Source organism: Cajanus cajan, chromosome 4 (genome assembly GCF_000230855.2).
Source record: "Cajanus cajan strain Asha chromosome 4, NIPB_CcT2T_4, whole genome shotgun sequence".
NCBI classification, from domain to species: domain Eukaryota; kingdom Viridiplantae; phylum Streptophyta; class Magnoliopsida; order Fabales; family Fabaceae; genus Cajanus; species Cajanus cajan.
Genome location: NC_138520.1, coordinates 33,195,776 through 33,211,892, shown reverse-complemented (window position 1 = coordinate 33,211,892; position 16,117 = coordinate 33,195,776). Strand labels below are relative to the sequence as shown.

Genomic DNA, 16,117 nt, shown 5'->3' with positions numbered 1-16,117 from the left:
CAAATTCTTTAGTTGCACTTGGGCTGCCATTAAATGGCATTGGCCACATTTGATATCATGTCTATGAGGCGAAAATTGATAAATATATAAAGCTAACATGTTTAAGTTTCTTGATTTGTTCATGCTAATGGGCCAATTAACTAAAGAAAAAAAAGGAAGGTAGGGTTGGTAAAGCAACAACAACTAATTACAAGGATAAGTGGTAAAAAGTATCCAATAACATGCTAAACATCTGCACGGTATAAATTCACATAAAATAACAAGAAGCAAAGTTTTGAAAAGTATAGAAAGTCCGAAGCTCATAATCATCAAAGTTTCAAAGCATTTTATTTTAACTTGACACCAAGAAATCACATTGTTTCCAAAATATTTTAAGCACTATATACTATTTTATGAATGAAATAGTAGATATAAATAAATAATCCAATAAGTTCTTGTTAGAAGTTCAGTAGTCCAAATTTGAAGAAGCAATTAGATAGGGAAAAACTGTTGAAAAATAAAACTTTTAATTGAAAAAGATGTCAATAGAACCCCAAGCACAATGAGGTTCAAACCAGGGAAAAGAAAAGGCAAAGTTTAATGCACAATAGAAAACGGTGCCAGTGAATGGATGAAGAATAGTCTCAAGCTATGTTTCTGATTTTATTGTCCATAAAAATGAAGACTGGTGTGAACGGGTTGTCCTAAAAGCTCGAGTTATTTATATTGCATGTGAAAGAAGAACAAAACACAGTAAACATTGGTGTCAAACCAGTTGCAAAGTCTTCAAAGTCATGGGGATATGTATCCCAAGTGGTGTGCTGCAAGGCACCACAGAAAATGGGAACGATATCAGGACTTCCAAAAGAAATGGTGTGGCGGCTTCTGTTAAACACCGAATCAAACTCAACCGGGTTAGCCTTCCACCCTGCAACGAACCCAAACAATCTCTAAGTACGCACAAACATTAGTTTTGTGAGGCAGAAAGAAAGCAACCCACCTTTGGTAACCGCACTGGGATCTTCGTAGAAACCAGCAATTATGGCAACATGTCCGGGCCTGGACTCTGTGGGAGGCCTAGCATGAGATACACCCCAACGACCCTGCGTTTGGATTATGCTCCTCAGAAACGGAGCCCGGTAATTCCCTTCCGTGTCCGGCTCGAAAAACTTGTCGGCGCGCAACCCATCAGCTGCGATGCGAACAAGAAAAGTATTTAATTAGGTTAAAGCAGAGGAATGGTATTTCGCAATTGGCGGCATTGGCATACCAACGAGGAGAACGAGGCGTTTGGCGGGGGCAGCGAAGCGAGGAGTCACAGGATCCACGCCGTGGACAATGGGACTCTTGAAATAGATGTCGAAAATGCTGAGCATGTAAACCGCGTGGAGAATCACGCCCAGCACCACCAGCCATCTCTCCCTTCTCCTCAACCACTTTCTTCCCTTCCCCTCTCTGTTTCCTAAGATCCCATCGCTGCGCATTCTTCTTCTTTTTCTTTTTCTCCTTCTTTGATTCACTCACGTTACTTCAGTTCTGCTACCCGCCGCCTATTACTGAAAAGCAGAGATGTGCAAATGCTTCTTCTTCCTTTGCTTCTTGTTCTTCGTTTAACCATGCCCTCTCTCCTAAATACCAAATTAATTAAGCTTTTGTGTTTCATTAAAAAAAATAATAAAACAAACAAAGAAATAAAGGGAAAAGATTCTGCATGCTTCTTTCCTCTTTTCAAACATACTCATTTTTCAATTTCTCTTTACTTCTTCCGCGCTTTCATTCTCCTCTCTTTAACTTCCATTTTTCCAAACACGCCGTATATCTCAACTACACTAATTTTGGTTTTGCATATCAGATTAATTATTAAATTTTTTTTTTTAATATTTGGAGTACTATGTAACATCGTTTATAACATTTGAATATTATTTTATAACTATAATTTTAACATGTAAATATATATATAAAAGAATTATATTTGAACACATAAATATATATATATATATATAAAAGAATTATATTTGAACGCATAAATATATATATATATATAAGAATTATATTTAAATGTGTTGATTTTTAATAAAGATTAGTCACTATTTTTTTAACATAAATATTTCATATCTATATTTTGTAACTAAAAACAAATAAGAATTATGTTTAAAATTTATATAAATGGATATTTTAAATATTATATATATTATATTCTAGATTTATAATAAATAATTTATATCTATATTAATATATATACTAATATATAAAAGGAATACCTTTTTGTAACCACCTTGGTCTCCACTTTTCTTGACCATTATACCCTTTTATTTTAAAAAATTATATAAAAAAATTTTAATCAAATTTAATAACTTGAAACTAATGAATCTATACTTCTATACTAATATATAAATGGGATATCACTTTCAATAATTACTTTTAGTTTCTATTTTTACATTAATCATTTTATCCTTTGGGTATTTTTAAATAATTACCTTTTTATGAGTTATTTCTTATTGTTTTAATTTTATTTCTTTTAATACAATACACGCACCGAGTGGACAACACACGAATAATTAGGTTTTTTAATATTCTTTTTTACTTATACTCATATATAATTAACTTTTATATATTAAATATAAATAATTATTTTTTAATAATTATTTTTAATTAGGTTTTTTAATATTCTTTTTTATGACAGTTTTTTTTCATTTTGATCTATTTTAATTTTAATTTATCATATTTATTTATAAATTAAATTTTAATATTTTAAAAAAATCTATACTAATATATAAAGGGGATACCCTTTGTGGTAACCACCTTGGTCTCCACTTTTCTTGACCATTATACTCTTTTATTTTAAAAATTATAAAAAAAAATTTAATCAAATTTAATAACATGAAACTAATGAATCTATACTTCTATACTAATATATAAATGGGATATCACTTTCAATAATTACTTTTAGTTTCTATTTTTACATTAATCATTTTATCCTTTGGGTATTTTTAAATAATTACCTTTTTATGAGTAATTTCTAATTGTTTTAATTTTATTTATTTTAATACAATACACGCACGAAGTGGACAGCACACGAATAATTAGGTTTATTAATATTCTTTTTTACTTATACTCATATATAATTAACTTTTATATATTAAATATAAATAATTATTTTTTAATAATTATTTTTAATTAGGTTTTTTAATATTCTTTTTTATGACAGTTTTTTTTAATTTTGATCTATTTTAATTTTAATTTATCATATTTATTTATAAATTAAATTTTAATATTTTAAAAAAATCTATACTAATATATAAAGGGGATACCCTTTGTGGTAACCACCTTGGTCTCCACTTTTCTTGACCATTATACCCTTTTATTTTAAAAAATTAAAAAAAAAATTTAATCAAATTTAATAACTTGAAACTAATGAATCTATACTTCTATACTAATATATAAATGGGATATCACTTTCAATCTTTTAGTTTCTATTTTTACATTAATCATTTTATCCTTTGGGTATTTTTAAATAATTACCTTTTTATGAGTAATTTCTCATTGTTTTAATTTTATTTCTTTTAATACAATACACGCACGAAGTGGACAGCACACGAATAATTATGTTTTTTAATATTCTTTTTTACTTATACTCATATATAATTAACTTTTATATATTAAATATAAATAATTATTTTTTAATAATTATTTTTAATTAGGTTTTTTAATATTCTTTTTTATGACAGTTTTTTTTCATTTTGATCTATTTTAATTTTAATTTATCATATTTATTTATAAATTAAATTTTAATATTTTAAAAAAAATCTATACTAATATATAAAGGGGATACCCTTTGTGGTAACCACCTTGGTCTCCACTTTTCTTGACCATTATACCCTTTTATTTTAAAAAATTATAAAAAAAATTTTAATCAAATTTAATAATTTAAAACTAATGAATCTATACTTCTATACTAATATATAAATGGGATATCACTTTCAATAATTACTTTTAGTTTCTATTTTTACATTAATCATTTTATCCTTTGGGTATTTTTAAATAATTACCTTTTTATGAGTAATTTCTCATTGTTTTAATTTTATTTCTTTTAATACAATACACGCACCGAGTGGACAACACACGAATAATTAGGTTTTTTAATATTCTTTTTTACTTATACTCATATATAATTAACTTTTATATATTAAATATAAATAATTATTTTTTAATAATTATTTTTAATTTGGTTTTTTAATATTCTATTTTATGACAGTTTTTTTTAATTTTGATCTATTTTAATTTTAATTTATCATATTTATTTATAAATTAAATTTTAATATTTTAAAAAAATCTATACTAATATATAAAGGGGATACCCTTTGTGGTAACTACCTTGGTCTCCACTTTTCTTGACCATTATACTCTTTTATTTTAAAAAATTATAAAAAAAAAATTTAATCAAATTTAATAACTTGAAACTAATGAATCTATACTTCTATACTAATATATAAATGGGATATCACTTTCAATAATTACTTTTAGTTTCTATTTTTACATTAATCATTTTATCCTTTGGGTATTTTTAAATAATTACCTTTTTATGAGTAATTTCTCATTGTTTTAATTTTATTTCTTTTAATACAATACACGCAAGAAGTGGACAGCACACGAATAATTAGGTTTTTTAATATTCTTTTTTACTTATACTCATATATAATTAAATTTTATATATTAAATATAAATAATTATTTTTTAATAATTATTTTTAATTAGGTTTTTTAATATTCTTTTTTATGACAGTTTTTTTTAATTTTGATCTATTTTAATTTTAATTTATCATATTTATTTATAAATTAAATTTTAATATTTTAAAAAAATCTATACTAATATATAAAGGGGATACCCTTTGTGGTAACCACCTTGGTCTCCACTTTTCTTGACCATTATACCCTTTTATTTTAAAAAATTATATAAAAAAAATTTTAATCAAATTTAATAACTTGAAACTAATGAATCTATACTTCTATACTAATATATAAATGGGATATCACTTTCAATAATTACTTTTAGTTTCTATTTTTACATTAATCATTTTATCCTTTGGGTATTTTTAAATAATTACCTTTTTATGAGTAATTTCTCATTTTTTTAATTTTATTTCTTTTAATACAATACACGCACGGAGTGGACAACCCACGAATAATTAGGTTTTTTAATATTATTTTTTACTTATACTCATATATAATTAACTTTTATATATTAAATATAAATAATTATTTTTTAATTTATTTTTAATTAGGTTTTTTAATATTCTTTTTTATGACAGTTTTTTTTAATTTTGATCTATTTTAATTTTAATTTATCATATTTATTTATAAATTAAATTTTAATATTTTAAAAAATTTCATACTAATATATAAAGGGGATACCCTTTGTGGTAACCACCTTGGTCTCCACTTTTCTTGACCATTATACCCTTTTATTTTAAAAAATTATAAAAAAAAAAATTTAATCAAATTTAATAATTTGAAACTAATGAATCTATACTTCTATACTAATATATAAATGGGATATCACTTTCAATAATTACTTTTAGTTTCTATTTTTACATTAATCATTTTATCCTTTGGGTATTTTTAAATAATTACTTTTTTATGAGTAATTTCTCATCGTTTTAATTTTATTTCTTTTAATACAATACACGCACGGAGTGGACAACACACGAATAATTAAGTTTTTTAATATTCTTTTTTACTTATACTCATATATAATTAAATTTTATATATTAAATATAAATAATTATTTTTAATTAGGTTTTTTAATATTCTTTTTTATGATAGTTTTTTTAATTTTGATCTATTTTAATTTTAATTTATCATATTTATTTATAAATTAAATTTTAATATTTTAAAAAAAATTATCAATAATTATAAATAATCATATATCATGATATAAGTTCTTTATTATAATTTAAAATATTATTTATATGTTTAAATATATTTATATATATATATATATATATTAATTTATTATAAAGTTTATTTATGTATAATAAACATTTAGAACGTGAAGTACATATACTAAAATGTTGATTAATTTTGACACAACATTCAATTTTATTGATATTTTTTGTTGTTAATTGAATAAGTAAATGATAAGTTCCAAACACGCCCTATATACTCATTTTTCAATTTCTCTTTACTTCTTCCGCGCTTTCATTCTCTTCTCTTTAACTTCCATTTTTCCAAACACGCCCTATATCTCAACTACACTAATTTTAGTTTTTCATATCAGATTAATTATTGAATTTTTTTTTAATATTTGGAGTACTATGTAACATCATTTATAACATTTGAATATTATTTTATAACTAGAATTTTAACATGTAAATCTATATATATAAAAGAATTATATTTGAACGCATAAATATATATATATATATATATATATATATATATATAAGAATTATATTTAAATGTGTTGATTTTTAATAAAGATTAGTCACTATTTTTTTTAACATAAATATTTAATATCTATATTTTGTAACTAAAAACAAATAAGAATTATGTTTAAAATTTATATAAATGGATATTTTAAATATTATATATTATATTCTAGATTTATAATAAATAATTTATATTGTGATAATATTATTTTTAATTATTGATAATTTATTTTTAAATATTAAAAACTAATTTTATAAATAAGTATGATAAGTAAAATTGAAATAAATAAGAAGTTAAAAGAATTCCTAAAAATATTTTTATCAAATGAAAACTCTAAAAAAACGTTCATTAAAGAGAAGTCCTTGAAAATGTTATTGTGTAAGATAGTTGTTCGTTTTTAATATATAAGAGTTTATCTTAGATCAAAATATGATCTTGGATCCCTCAAGATATCAACCTTAACGTTAATAAACATATATGTTTTTTAGAGAAAAGTTTTTCAAATTATATAATAAGACAAATTAAAATAAGATGATTGTTTATGATGACGTGTAGTCTTTCAAGCAAATTAATTTGCCTATAAAACAAATGCATTTAATATATATCATTTATGATATCTGATAGCCAAATTATATTTGTCTATGTTATTCCTTAATAGATCAAAAAGAATAAAAAAAAAACTTCTTTGGTACTTGCACTTCGAAGAGGAATGAAGACATTTTTTTGTAAGAGAAAGGACAATGAAATCCCTTAAAGCATGTGAAGTCTTAAAAAAAGTCATTTTTTATTGACACATGCAACAATTCCTTGCAACAACTCCTTGATCAGATAAAAAGTGACAATTTGGTGAAACATATTTAATGCCAATATTTAATGCACCAATGAGTATTTCTCTCTACAAGAAAGGCAAACGAAGATAGACAAAAGAAATCATCTAATAGATGCTTAAGGATTTGCAACATTCATCTTCCTATAACACCTATATAAAGAAACTTGAAGATTTAGAAGGAAGAAAAACACTTACTGTAAAAAACATATTCATTCTTTATTTAAAAAACATTATACTTAATTTGGTTGTATCACATCTTAATAGTAAGACAAAATAACAAATGATTTCCCAACTTTAACTTTGTGTTATTGTTTGAAGCCTGAAGAGACTTGTAAAGAATACTTGGTTATTGAAGCATGAAGAGACTCTATTGTAAAAAATACTTGGTTGTTTAAGCTTGGAGAGACTTCCTTATTTAAAGAATACTTGGGTAGTTACTTAAAGAGATACAAATCAAAGAACACTTGGGTTGAACCAAAAGTGACTTGTGAAAAAATACTTGTATCTTTGTAAAAGATAGTAACTTGATAAGGTTAATCAAGAACTAGACGTAATCTTAGTGGTTGAGACGAACTAGTCTATTGCAAATATCCTCAGTGGAAAAAATGAAGAATTCACACTAGTATCTAGACGGTGCCTACTTGCGACATATGATGAGAAAAAGATCCATGTTTTTAGACCTTCAACCTCATGAAGGAGTAGTCTCATTTGAAGGTAGTGGTAAAGGAAATATCATAGGTACAAGTAAGATTGGTAAGAATTTTATACCTATTGTTAATAATGTACTATATTTTGAAGGATTGAAGTATAACCTACTTAGCATAAATCAATTTTGTGATAGTGGATATATTGTATCTTTTAGTAAGGACTCATGCATTGTCAAACAAAATGATGAGTTTGTGTTTTTTTACTATGTATAGAAAGAATAATCTTTATGAGATTAATTTTGATGATCTGAGCAAAAAAAATGTAACTTAATTGGTTTCTAGAGAAGATGAAATATGGATTTGGCATAAAAAGTGTTGGAGAAAAGATACATAGTAGAAGGGGGGTTGAACAGTGTATATCAAAAATCGCACTTTTGAAAATAGTGAAGTAGTAAAAGCTAGACAAACGCAGTGCTAAAATACAACAAACAAAGGAACATAAGTCTTTTATATTGGTTCGTCTCAAATATAAAGAGTACATCCAGTTCTTAATCTAACTAGATTGTGTTCCACTATCTTTTGCAAGATACAAGTATTATTTCAACAAGTTACTTTTGGCTCAATCCCAAGTAGTCTTTTACTTGCCTCTCTAAGCAAACAATGATAGTGCATTCTAAGAAGCAACTTTGTATGCATTTATTTGACCTTTTTGACATTTGTATGTGTCTTATATTGGTGTTTTGACTTAGATTTATGATAGTGGCATTATTTGATGATTGTGGTACATTTTACTCAATTTTTGGGTTTTTATCCAGTTGAACACTTTGTCTTGTGTAGACCATATATGGAGCTCCCAAATTCAGATTGGGACATTATTGGTACCATTGGAAAGATTAGAGAAAATGCTATAACTTCTCTATTAAAGTCCAGAGCCAATTCAGATTGAAATAGGTCCTAAAAGGCGGTACAAAGTTGCAAACCGGTGTAGTTTTATTTTGTTGTTTGTAGTTTAAACCTTAATTACTTATAATTAGTGTATTACGACTTAATTAGTGGACCATGCGTTGTTTAGTCAAACTTAGACCCATTTAGTTATCTATATGGAGGTGTAATTACATTGAACTCAAACACTTTTACTTAATTTTAGATTTGAGATTTGTTGCTCAAGAAGCTTCTCTCATTTCTCTCAACTCTTCTCTCTTCTCTCTCACGAATTCCTCTCTAGTTTGGCTGAGACTCTTCATCTTCTCATCGAACAGATTTGTGTGTGGACAATGATGGAGATGCATGACTAAGTTCTCTTAATCGATTCAAGTTTTCGATTATGTGGTAAAATCTTCTCAAATATGAATTTCTCTTATCTTTTTTGTTCTTCAATTAATTTTGAATTAAATTCATGGTAATGAATTTTGTTTTGATTAATTGAAGAAAATAATTAATTCAAATTAATTTTAGAGCACCAAATTGGATTCAATTCGGATTAGAACAATATGAAACACATTTCTCCTCGTAGGATTTCCATAGAGCACGATTGAATTCTTCGATCTTTAATTTGAATTAAATATTAAATATTGGAATTTGGATTATATTTTTTTTATACTACAATAATCAAAACTTGAATCGATATTTTATGCGATTGGATTTTAAAATTCGTGATTCTATAGATTTTAAATTTCAGCATATTGCACATAAAGATTTTGTGAAAAATCCCCTAACTAACTTGCAAGTCAAGATTTGTATTCTATGGTTTTTAATTATGGATTTTGACCTAGGTTCCCTATATTAAGAAATTTATAGGGGAAACTAGTTTAATTTGGCGTTGTTGTTGGTTTCACTAGTTATAGTTCATGAATTTTATCTTGCTAACTAATTGTTTGTTCAATTGTTTGTAGAATTTTATTTTATTTTTGTAGGTTCAAGTGGTGTAATTCAATCTCCAATTGTAGTATTCTTTTTTTGTTTTAGTTGTTGTTTATGAATTTTGTTTATTTTTTTGTTTCTATCTTCTGTTGTTGTTTCTGTATTGTGTTGTTTCTATATTGTATTTTGTTGTTGTTATTGTTGTAGTTGTATGTTTGTCTTACTATTGTTTTTGTTGTATATGTAATGTTTTTTTCCTGTAATTCTACTACTATTTTTCTGTTTTGTTGTATATCTATTTTTGTATTGTATTTGATGTTTGTTGTTTCTATTTTTTTACTGTTGTTGTTTTTGTTGTATTATATTTGTTGATTTTGCTGTTTTTGTTGTTTAATGTTAATAGTTGTTGTAGTTTTACATTGCATTACATACTTATATTATGTATTAGTATTGCATATATGTAGTTACACATGTTATGTTGAATTTGTGGATGTTACTATGAGCTAAAAAAAATTGGCAAGTAAGGATTTCTCCTAGTGCCTTTTTAGGGGTATTTTGGTCATTTGGCAAAAGCAGCTCGGATTGCCCTAAATTTTTTTCAATAGATAGAGAAAAACCATACTTCAAGGTATCCTTGTTAAAGACTAACTGCAGGCATCATGGATCCATTGTTTATTGATAGGCTTGACCATGGCATATGGCGTTCAGCCATTTCTCTTTGATAAGGTTCAACTGGTCGTATCGGCTTTGAACCCATTCTGCCTCGGAAAGTTTTGCTTCCATGATTACCCTTAGAGAAGGTATTTCGACTTCGACGGGTAGAACTGCCTCCATCCCATAGACGAGGGAGAATGGAGTAGCTCCTGTAGATGTGCGTACTGAAGTCCTATAACCATGAAGAGCGAAGGGTAACATCTCGTGCCAGTCTTTAAATGAGACAACCATCTTTTGCACTATTTTCTTGATGTTCTTATTGGTTGCCTCGACTGCCCCCGAATGGTATAGACATTTGTCTTGCGGTTTGTACCAATCGGGATGAGGTGGATCAATCTTCCTTGGTGGAATGTAAGCTAGAAGACGTGCTTCTACTAGCTTCGGCAGGAGGTCGCTATATGTGGTCGGAAGTTTATCAAACTTCTTCACAAGGTTGTATTGCGACTTTCCCGACTTCGAAGCAGAGGAAGATGAGGAAATGGTTATGGCGCTGACTCCTCTCTCATTCTTCTTCCCAAAGGTCTTCTTAGCTTTAAATGATTGGGAAGGTTTAGCTAGCTTCCCACTTTTTAGCCCTTGTTCCACTCTTCCTCCAACATGCCCCTCCATAGCCCTCATCCAGTCCTCGAGAGCGTGGTCTTGATCTTTTGAAATCTCGGGCTCTCTAATCGTAATCCCCGCCCCAAGGGGTACAGCTCGCGGAGGGTCTTGCTCTTCCTCATGATCCTCCTCATGATGGGACTCATGGTTACTGTGGTGAGCCCCGTTCATGTTTTGGTGACGCATAAGTTCCACCATTTGCGCCATCTGCTCCTTGAACTATGAGAGCTCGGCTGTAAGCTTCTTATTTTGTTCCTCCAACGCGTCCATCTTCTTGATTTTCTGCGCGCGCGTGAGGACAGAGAGATGACCAGCCACTTTCTAAAATGAATGCTTAATCTAATTAGTTTATTTATGGAATGAATACACACTTGACATGAGCTTGGTAACCATCCATCTTTAAGGCGCTGCCTTTTTAAGACGGAGGTTTACCACCCTCCTTGACTTATGATCTCTCCCCAACGGAGAAACTCAATAGTCATGGGTTTCTTTCACTCATGTCAAGGGGTATTGGTGAGCCTAAAATGAATGGTTATGAGGATGCATGATGTCTTATTGGTAATGATGCACATGCTCCTCACTTTTATTATATTTTCACACATGGTCTTTCCTCTCATGTCATGATATTTTTCATGCATGGGGGTTATTCTTAGACCTTATCACGAGGTTTATTATTAATGCACAAACAATGTCACATAGACCTATACACAAACAATTCACTCATCCACGAACAGTCACGAGCGAATCACGAGGTAGGGGTATCCTGCAGAAAAGTGCATATTCAAGGTGGTTCTAACTGTTCTCACTGGTCTGAGGCCCCCAAGGTGCCCCCATTATAGGGACCCAATCCCTCTCGTCGTAAGTCGATGGAAAGTTCCAACGCACTGTCGGACTCGAGTTCATGGTTATCACCTTGAGTGATGCTTTTCGACAACGGTCTACGGGCACCTAGGCCCATTCGACAACCGGCCGTACTAACATCCACTCCCTATGGCTTTCCACTCATGCCCCCGGGTATAGAGGGAACTGTTGTGTGCAAAGGTTTGTGTGCAGTTTGTATTTCAAACAATTGCAAAATTTAAACATACAACAGTTATTAAAGCCAAATAGATAAAACATGCTATCATACAAGTGAGGGGTAATGAAGTAATTTTAAACTATTATTTAAAAAACAATCCATCACTAAATGGGACTGACTCTCGAGGCTTCCCCAGCAGAGTCGCCATCTGTCGCCACCCGCCGAAACGGACCTTGGCATTCGCGACGATGGTCGGACTCGTTTTAATAGTTTGAAAAGTGGTGGATTGTTAGAACGACTTATTCTCAAACTGAGACCTTATCGAACTAACAATTTTATTAAATGATTCACCAATCCATGTTAATCCCAAGCGGGACCCTCCATGGATTAGTGGTTTTCACAAAAAGAAGGGTTCTTGGAGTCGCCACCAATGTTTTACTCAAAACATTGGAAAAAGGGATAAGGCAATTGATTTTCGCAAATCAACCTTGGCCATTACAACCAGAGTTGGGTAAGGGAGTCGGTTACGTGCGGGGAAGGTGTTAGCACCCCACAACGCCCCTTTCGGGTTCTCTATGACGGATTATTTCATAAATAACAGTGTAAAATTACTAAATTACCCCTATTTATTAAAAACGGCTATGAATAAGATATCTACATGATGAATAAATTAAACATGCGATGCAACAATCAGAAAGCAGTAAAAGGAAGGATTTTGAAGAAGAAACCTTTGAAGCGTGCTTTTATATATTCAAATGTTAGGAGGCTTTTTGGCGCTCCCTCCCACTACACGCTCGCTCGCTCCTTCCCTAAAAATTAATCTTTACTATGGAAATCAAAAAGATTTCCCTTCGACTAGTTCGAATTCTCAAGCTAAATGCTTAGAACTCAAGAACTTCGTCGGATCGGCTCTCGGAGAGAATTCTAGGGCAGAACACTGCTCAAAAACCCCAGAATACTCAAGAAGAGAGTCCAAGAAGTGTGGAAAAATGTTGAATGACGTCCAAATGACGTCCTATATATAGGAGTGAGGCGCAGTACGGCCTCTGACATCAATACGGCCCGTACTGAAGATTTGAACTACAGTACGGCCGTATTGAATTCAGTACGGCCGTACTGAAGTTTCAAAAACTTCAGTACAGCCGTATTGGTTTCAGTACGGCCGTACTGAAGTTCAAAAACTTCAGTAAGGCCGTATTGGGTTCAGTACGGCCGTATTGTAGTTCAAATTGTTCAGTACGGCCGTACTGAACTTCTAGGAGGCCGTATTGGGCTTCAATCCTTCCACATCTTTATTTTAAGCTACTCTAAGACTTCTAAACCTACGAATAATCATCCTAGGGTCTTCCAGGGTCTTCCAGGAGTCCTTCCGGCTGACTTTCCTTTGGTCTTCGAGAGTCTTCGAGTCTTATTTCCTACCCGGACAATTTTAGGGGTCTACAAGGAGCACTGCCACATAGACCTGCCATGTGGACCAACTTCAGCATAGTTTTTATTTTGGTTTTTTTATTTTGTATTTTGGTGTGTAATGGGCCAACTGGGTCAGCCTAATAGTTGGACCCGAATTCAAAAATTCGTAGGGAACCTAGGTCAATTTATTTAGGTCAGCCTAGGGGGACAAGGGGAGGGAGCCACCACCTCTGTTTTGGGTTCAAAAACGAAATAGTGAAAAACACCATTTTGGGACAACATTTGTGCTTGCTTTTGTTGTAGCTTATTTATGTAGTTCTTCTTATTTTTTGTTTTTCTTCTTCTTGGTCTTCCTCCATGGAAGGCTAAATTGTAATACTCTCTAACTCGGTTAAATGCATTCATTGAGGTTTATTCATTCCTGGTGTTCTTACGTTTTTAATCCTTATGAATCTGTTGTGTTGGTCTTGTTTCATGCTTGTTGGTTTCATTTTCACTTAACTAGTTCACCTTGACTTACTCATGGTTTGCTTAATCCTGTGAGTAGATATGCATGCTAATGCTTCATTGTATGTATGGTTTTAATGATGGTAATGACGCTTAGTGGTTACTTGGATTGAACAAAGGGTTAAATCAGTGAGAAAATATTTTGAACCAAGGATATGATGCTACAACTGAGTTGGAGAGTCACTGTTCCATTGCTTATTGTTCATTATTTACTGTTTCATTCATTTGAATCTGAAATCCCCCCATTCGTGTTTGCATTAAAAGGACCTTGGACTGGCTTGTTGCTCCTTGAGAGACGACCTATGAGTCACTTCCTAATACTACAAATTTTGTATTAAATTTGATCGGGTACTGTCGCCACCGGCCCGAAACGAGCTTTCGGCATTCGCGAGGGATGGTTGGACTCGTTTATTTGTTTGAAAAATGTGGATTGCTAGAATGACTTATTCTCAAACTGAGACCTTGTCAAACGAGCAATTTTATTAAATGATTCACCAATCCATATTAATCCCAAGCGGGACCCTCCATGGATTAGTGGTTTTCGTAAAAGGAGGGTTCGTGGAGTCGCCACCAATGTTTTACTCAAAACATTGGAAAAAGGGATAAAGCAATCGATTCAAAAATCGACTTCGGCCATTATAACCAGAGTCGGGTAAGGGAGTCGGTTACGCGTGGGGAAGGTGTTAGCACCCCACAGCGCCCCTTTCGGGTTCCCTATGACAGATTATTTCTAAAATAACAGTGTAAAATTACTGAATTACCCCTATTTATTCTAAGCAATTATAAATTAACTATCTACATGATGACAGTTAAATATACACACAGAAAGCAGTAAAAGGAAGGACTTAAGAAGAAACCTTTGAAGCGTGCTTTTATATTCAAGTAAAACTGGGAAGCTTTTTGGCGTTCCCTCGCTCTACAAGCTCGCTCCCTCCTCCCTAGAAAATTTTAACTATGGAAATCCGGAGGATTTCCCTTCTACTAATTCCGATCCTCAAGCAAAATGGCTCGGGGCTCAAGAACTTCGCCGGATCGACTCCCAGAGAGATTTCTAGGGCAGAACACTGCTCAAAAACCCCAGAATACTCAAGGAGGGAGTCAAAACCGTGTGTAGAAGTGTGGAGAGACGTCCAAATGGCCTCTTATTTATAGGAATGGGGCTCAGTACGGCCCCTGGGTTCAATACGGGCCGTATTGCAATTTTGCACTTCAGTACGGCCCGTATTGAATTCAGTACGGCCGTATTGAAGCGCCGACACTTGCCGACACTTCAATTCGGCCGTATTGATTCAATACAGCCCGTATTGTAGTGCAAAACATGCAATACGGCCGTACTGAATGCAATACGGGCCGTATTGGTTGCAGTACAGGCCGTATTGGTTCAGTACGGGCCGTATTGGTTCAGTACGGGCCGTATTGTAGTACAAAATGTGCAGTACGGCCGTACTGAACTCCAAGGAGGCCGTATTGAGCTCTAAACCTCCCACTTTCTTATTTTTTGCTACTCTAAGACCTCTAAACCTACAAATAGTCATCCTATGGTCTTCTGGGAGTCCTTCTGGCTGACTTTCCTTTGATCTTTGAGAGTCTTCGAGTCTTATTTCCGTCCCGGACAATTTTAGGGGTCTACAGCTGCCCCCCCTTTACTTAGTCGGACGGCCTTTTGGTATACCGGCTGACAAGTAAAGGAGTTGACCCAATTGTCCGGGTGATGTGCCAACCTTCTGACTTGTAATGTCTTCCGGTGGAAAATTGTTGAGTAGCCTCTCCAGGTGAGTGCATACCTCGGCGCTTCTGACATCCTCGGTAGCTGAGTTTACCCTCTCCAGGGTCAACTTCACTCGACGTCCGAGCCGGAAGTTGAACACTGACGTGCCTCTGGCGACGCTGGTGATTGAGTACCGTCTCTCCAGACCTAACTTCACTCGCCGCCCGAGCCGGAAGCTAGACACCAGTGTTAACATCACACTGATGATTAAGTATTGCCTCTCCAGGCCCAACCTCACTCGCCGCCCGAGCCGGAAGTTGGACACCAACGCACCTCTGTTGACGCTGATGGTTGAGTACCGTCTCTCCAGACCTAGCCTCACTCGACGCCCGAGCCGGAAGCTAGACACCAGTGTTA

The 16,117-nt window shown here is 31.8% G+C and overlaps 1 protein-coding gene across 5 annotated transcripts in view; it reads right to left on the bottom strand.

Moving 5' to 3' along the window:
* LOC109801713 (sulfatase and phosphatidylinositolglycan class N domain-containing protein) overlaps window positions 1-1,814 on the bottom strand; it is a 44,712-nt gene extending 42,898 nt beyond the window's left edge. For 4 of the 5 annotated variants that reach the window (XR_014433038.1, XM_020362821.3, XM_083072459.1 and 1 more), the window contains exons 1-3: window positions 1,250-1,711; window positions 980-1,171; window positions 752-907 (exon numbers count right to left, since the gene is read on the bottom strand). Coding sequence is in view for 4 of the 5 variants with exons in the window: in XM_020362821.3 (XP_020218410.1) it covers window positions 752-907; window positions 980-1,171; window positions 1,250-1,463 (562 nt within the window). In the remaining variant the exon portion in view is untranslated. The other variant, XM_020362822.3, reaches the window with a different exon arrangement.
* Between the last annotated feature and the right edge of the window lie 14,303 nt (window positions 1,815-16,117).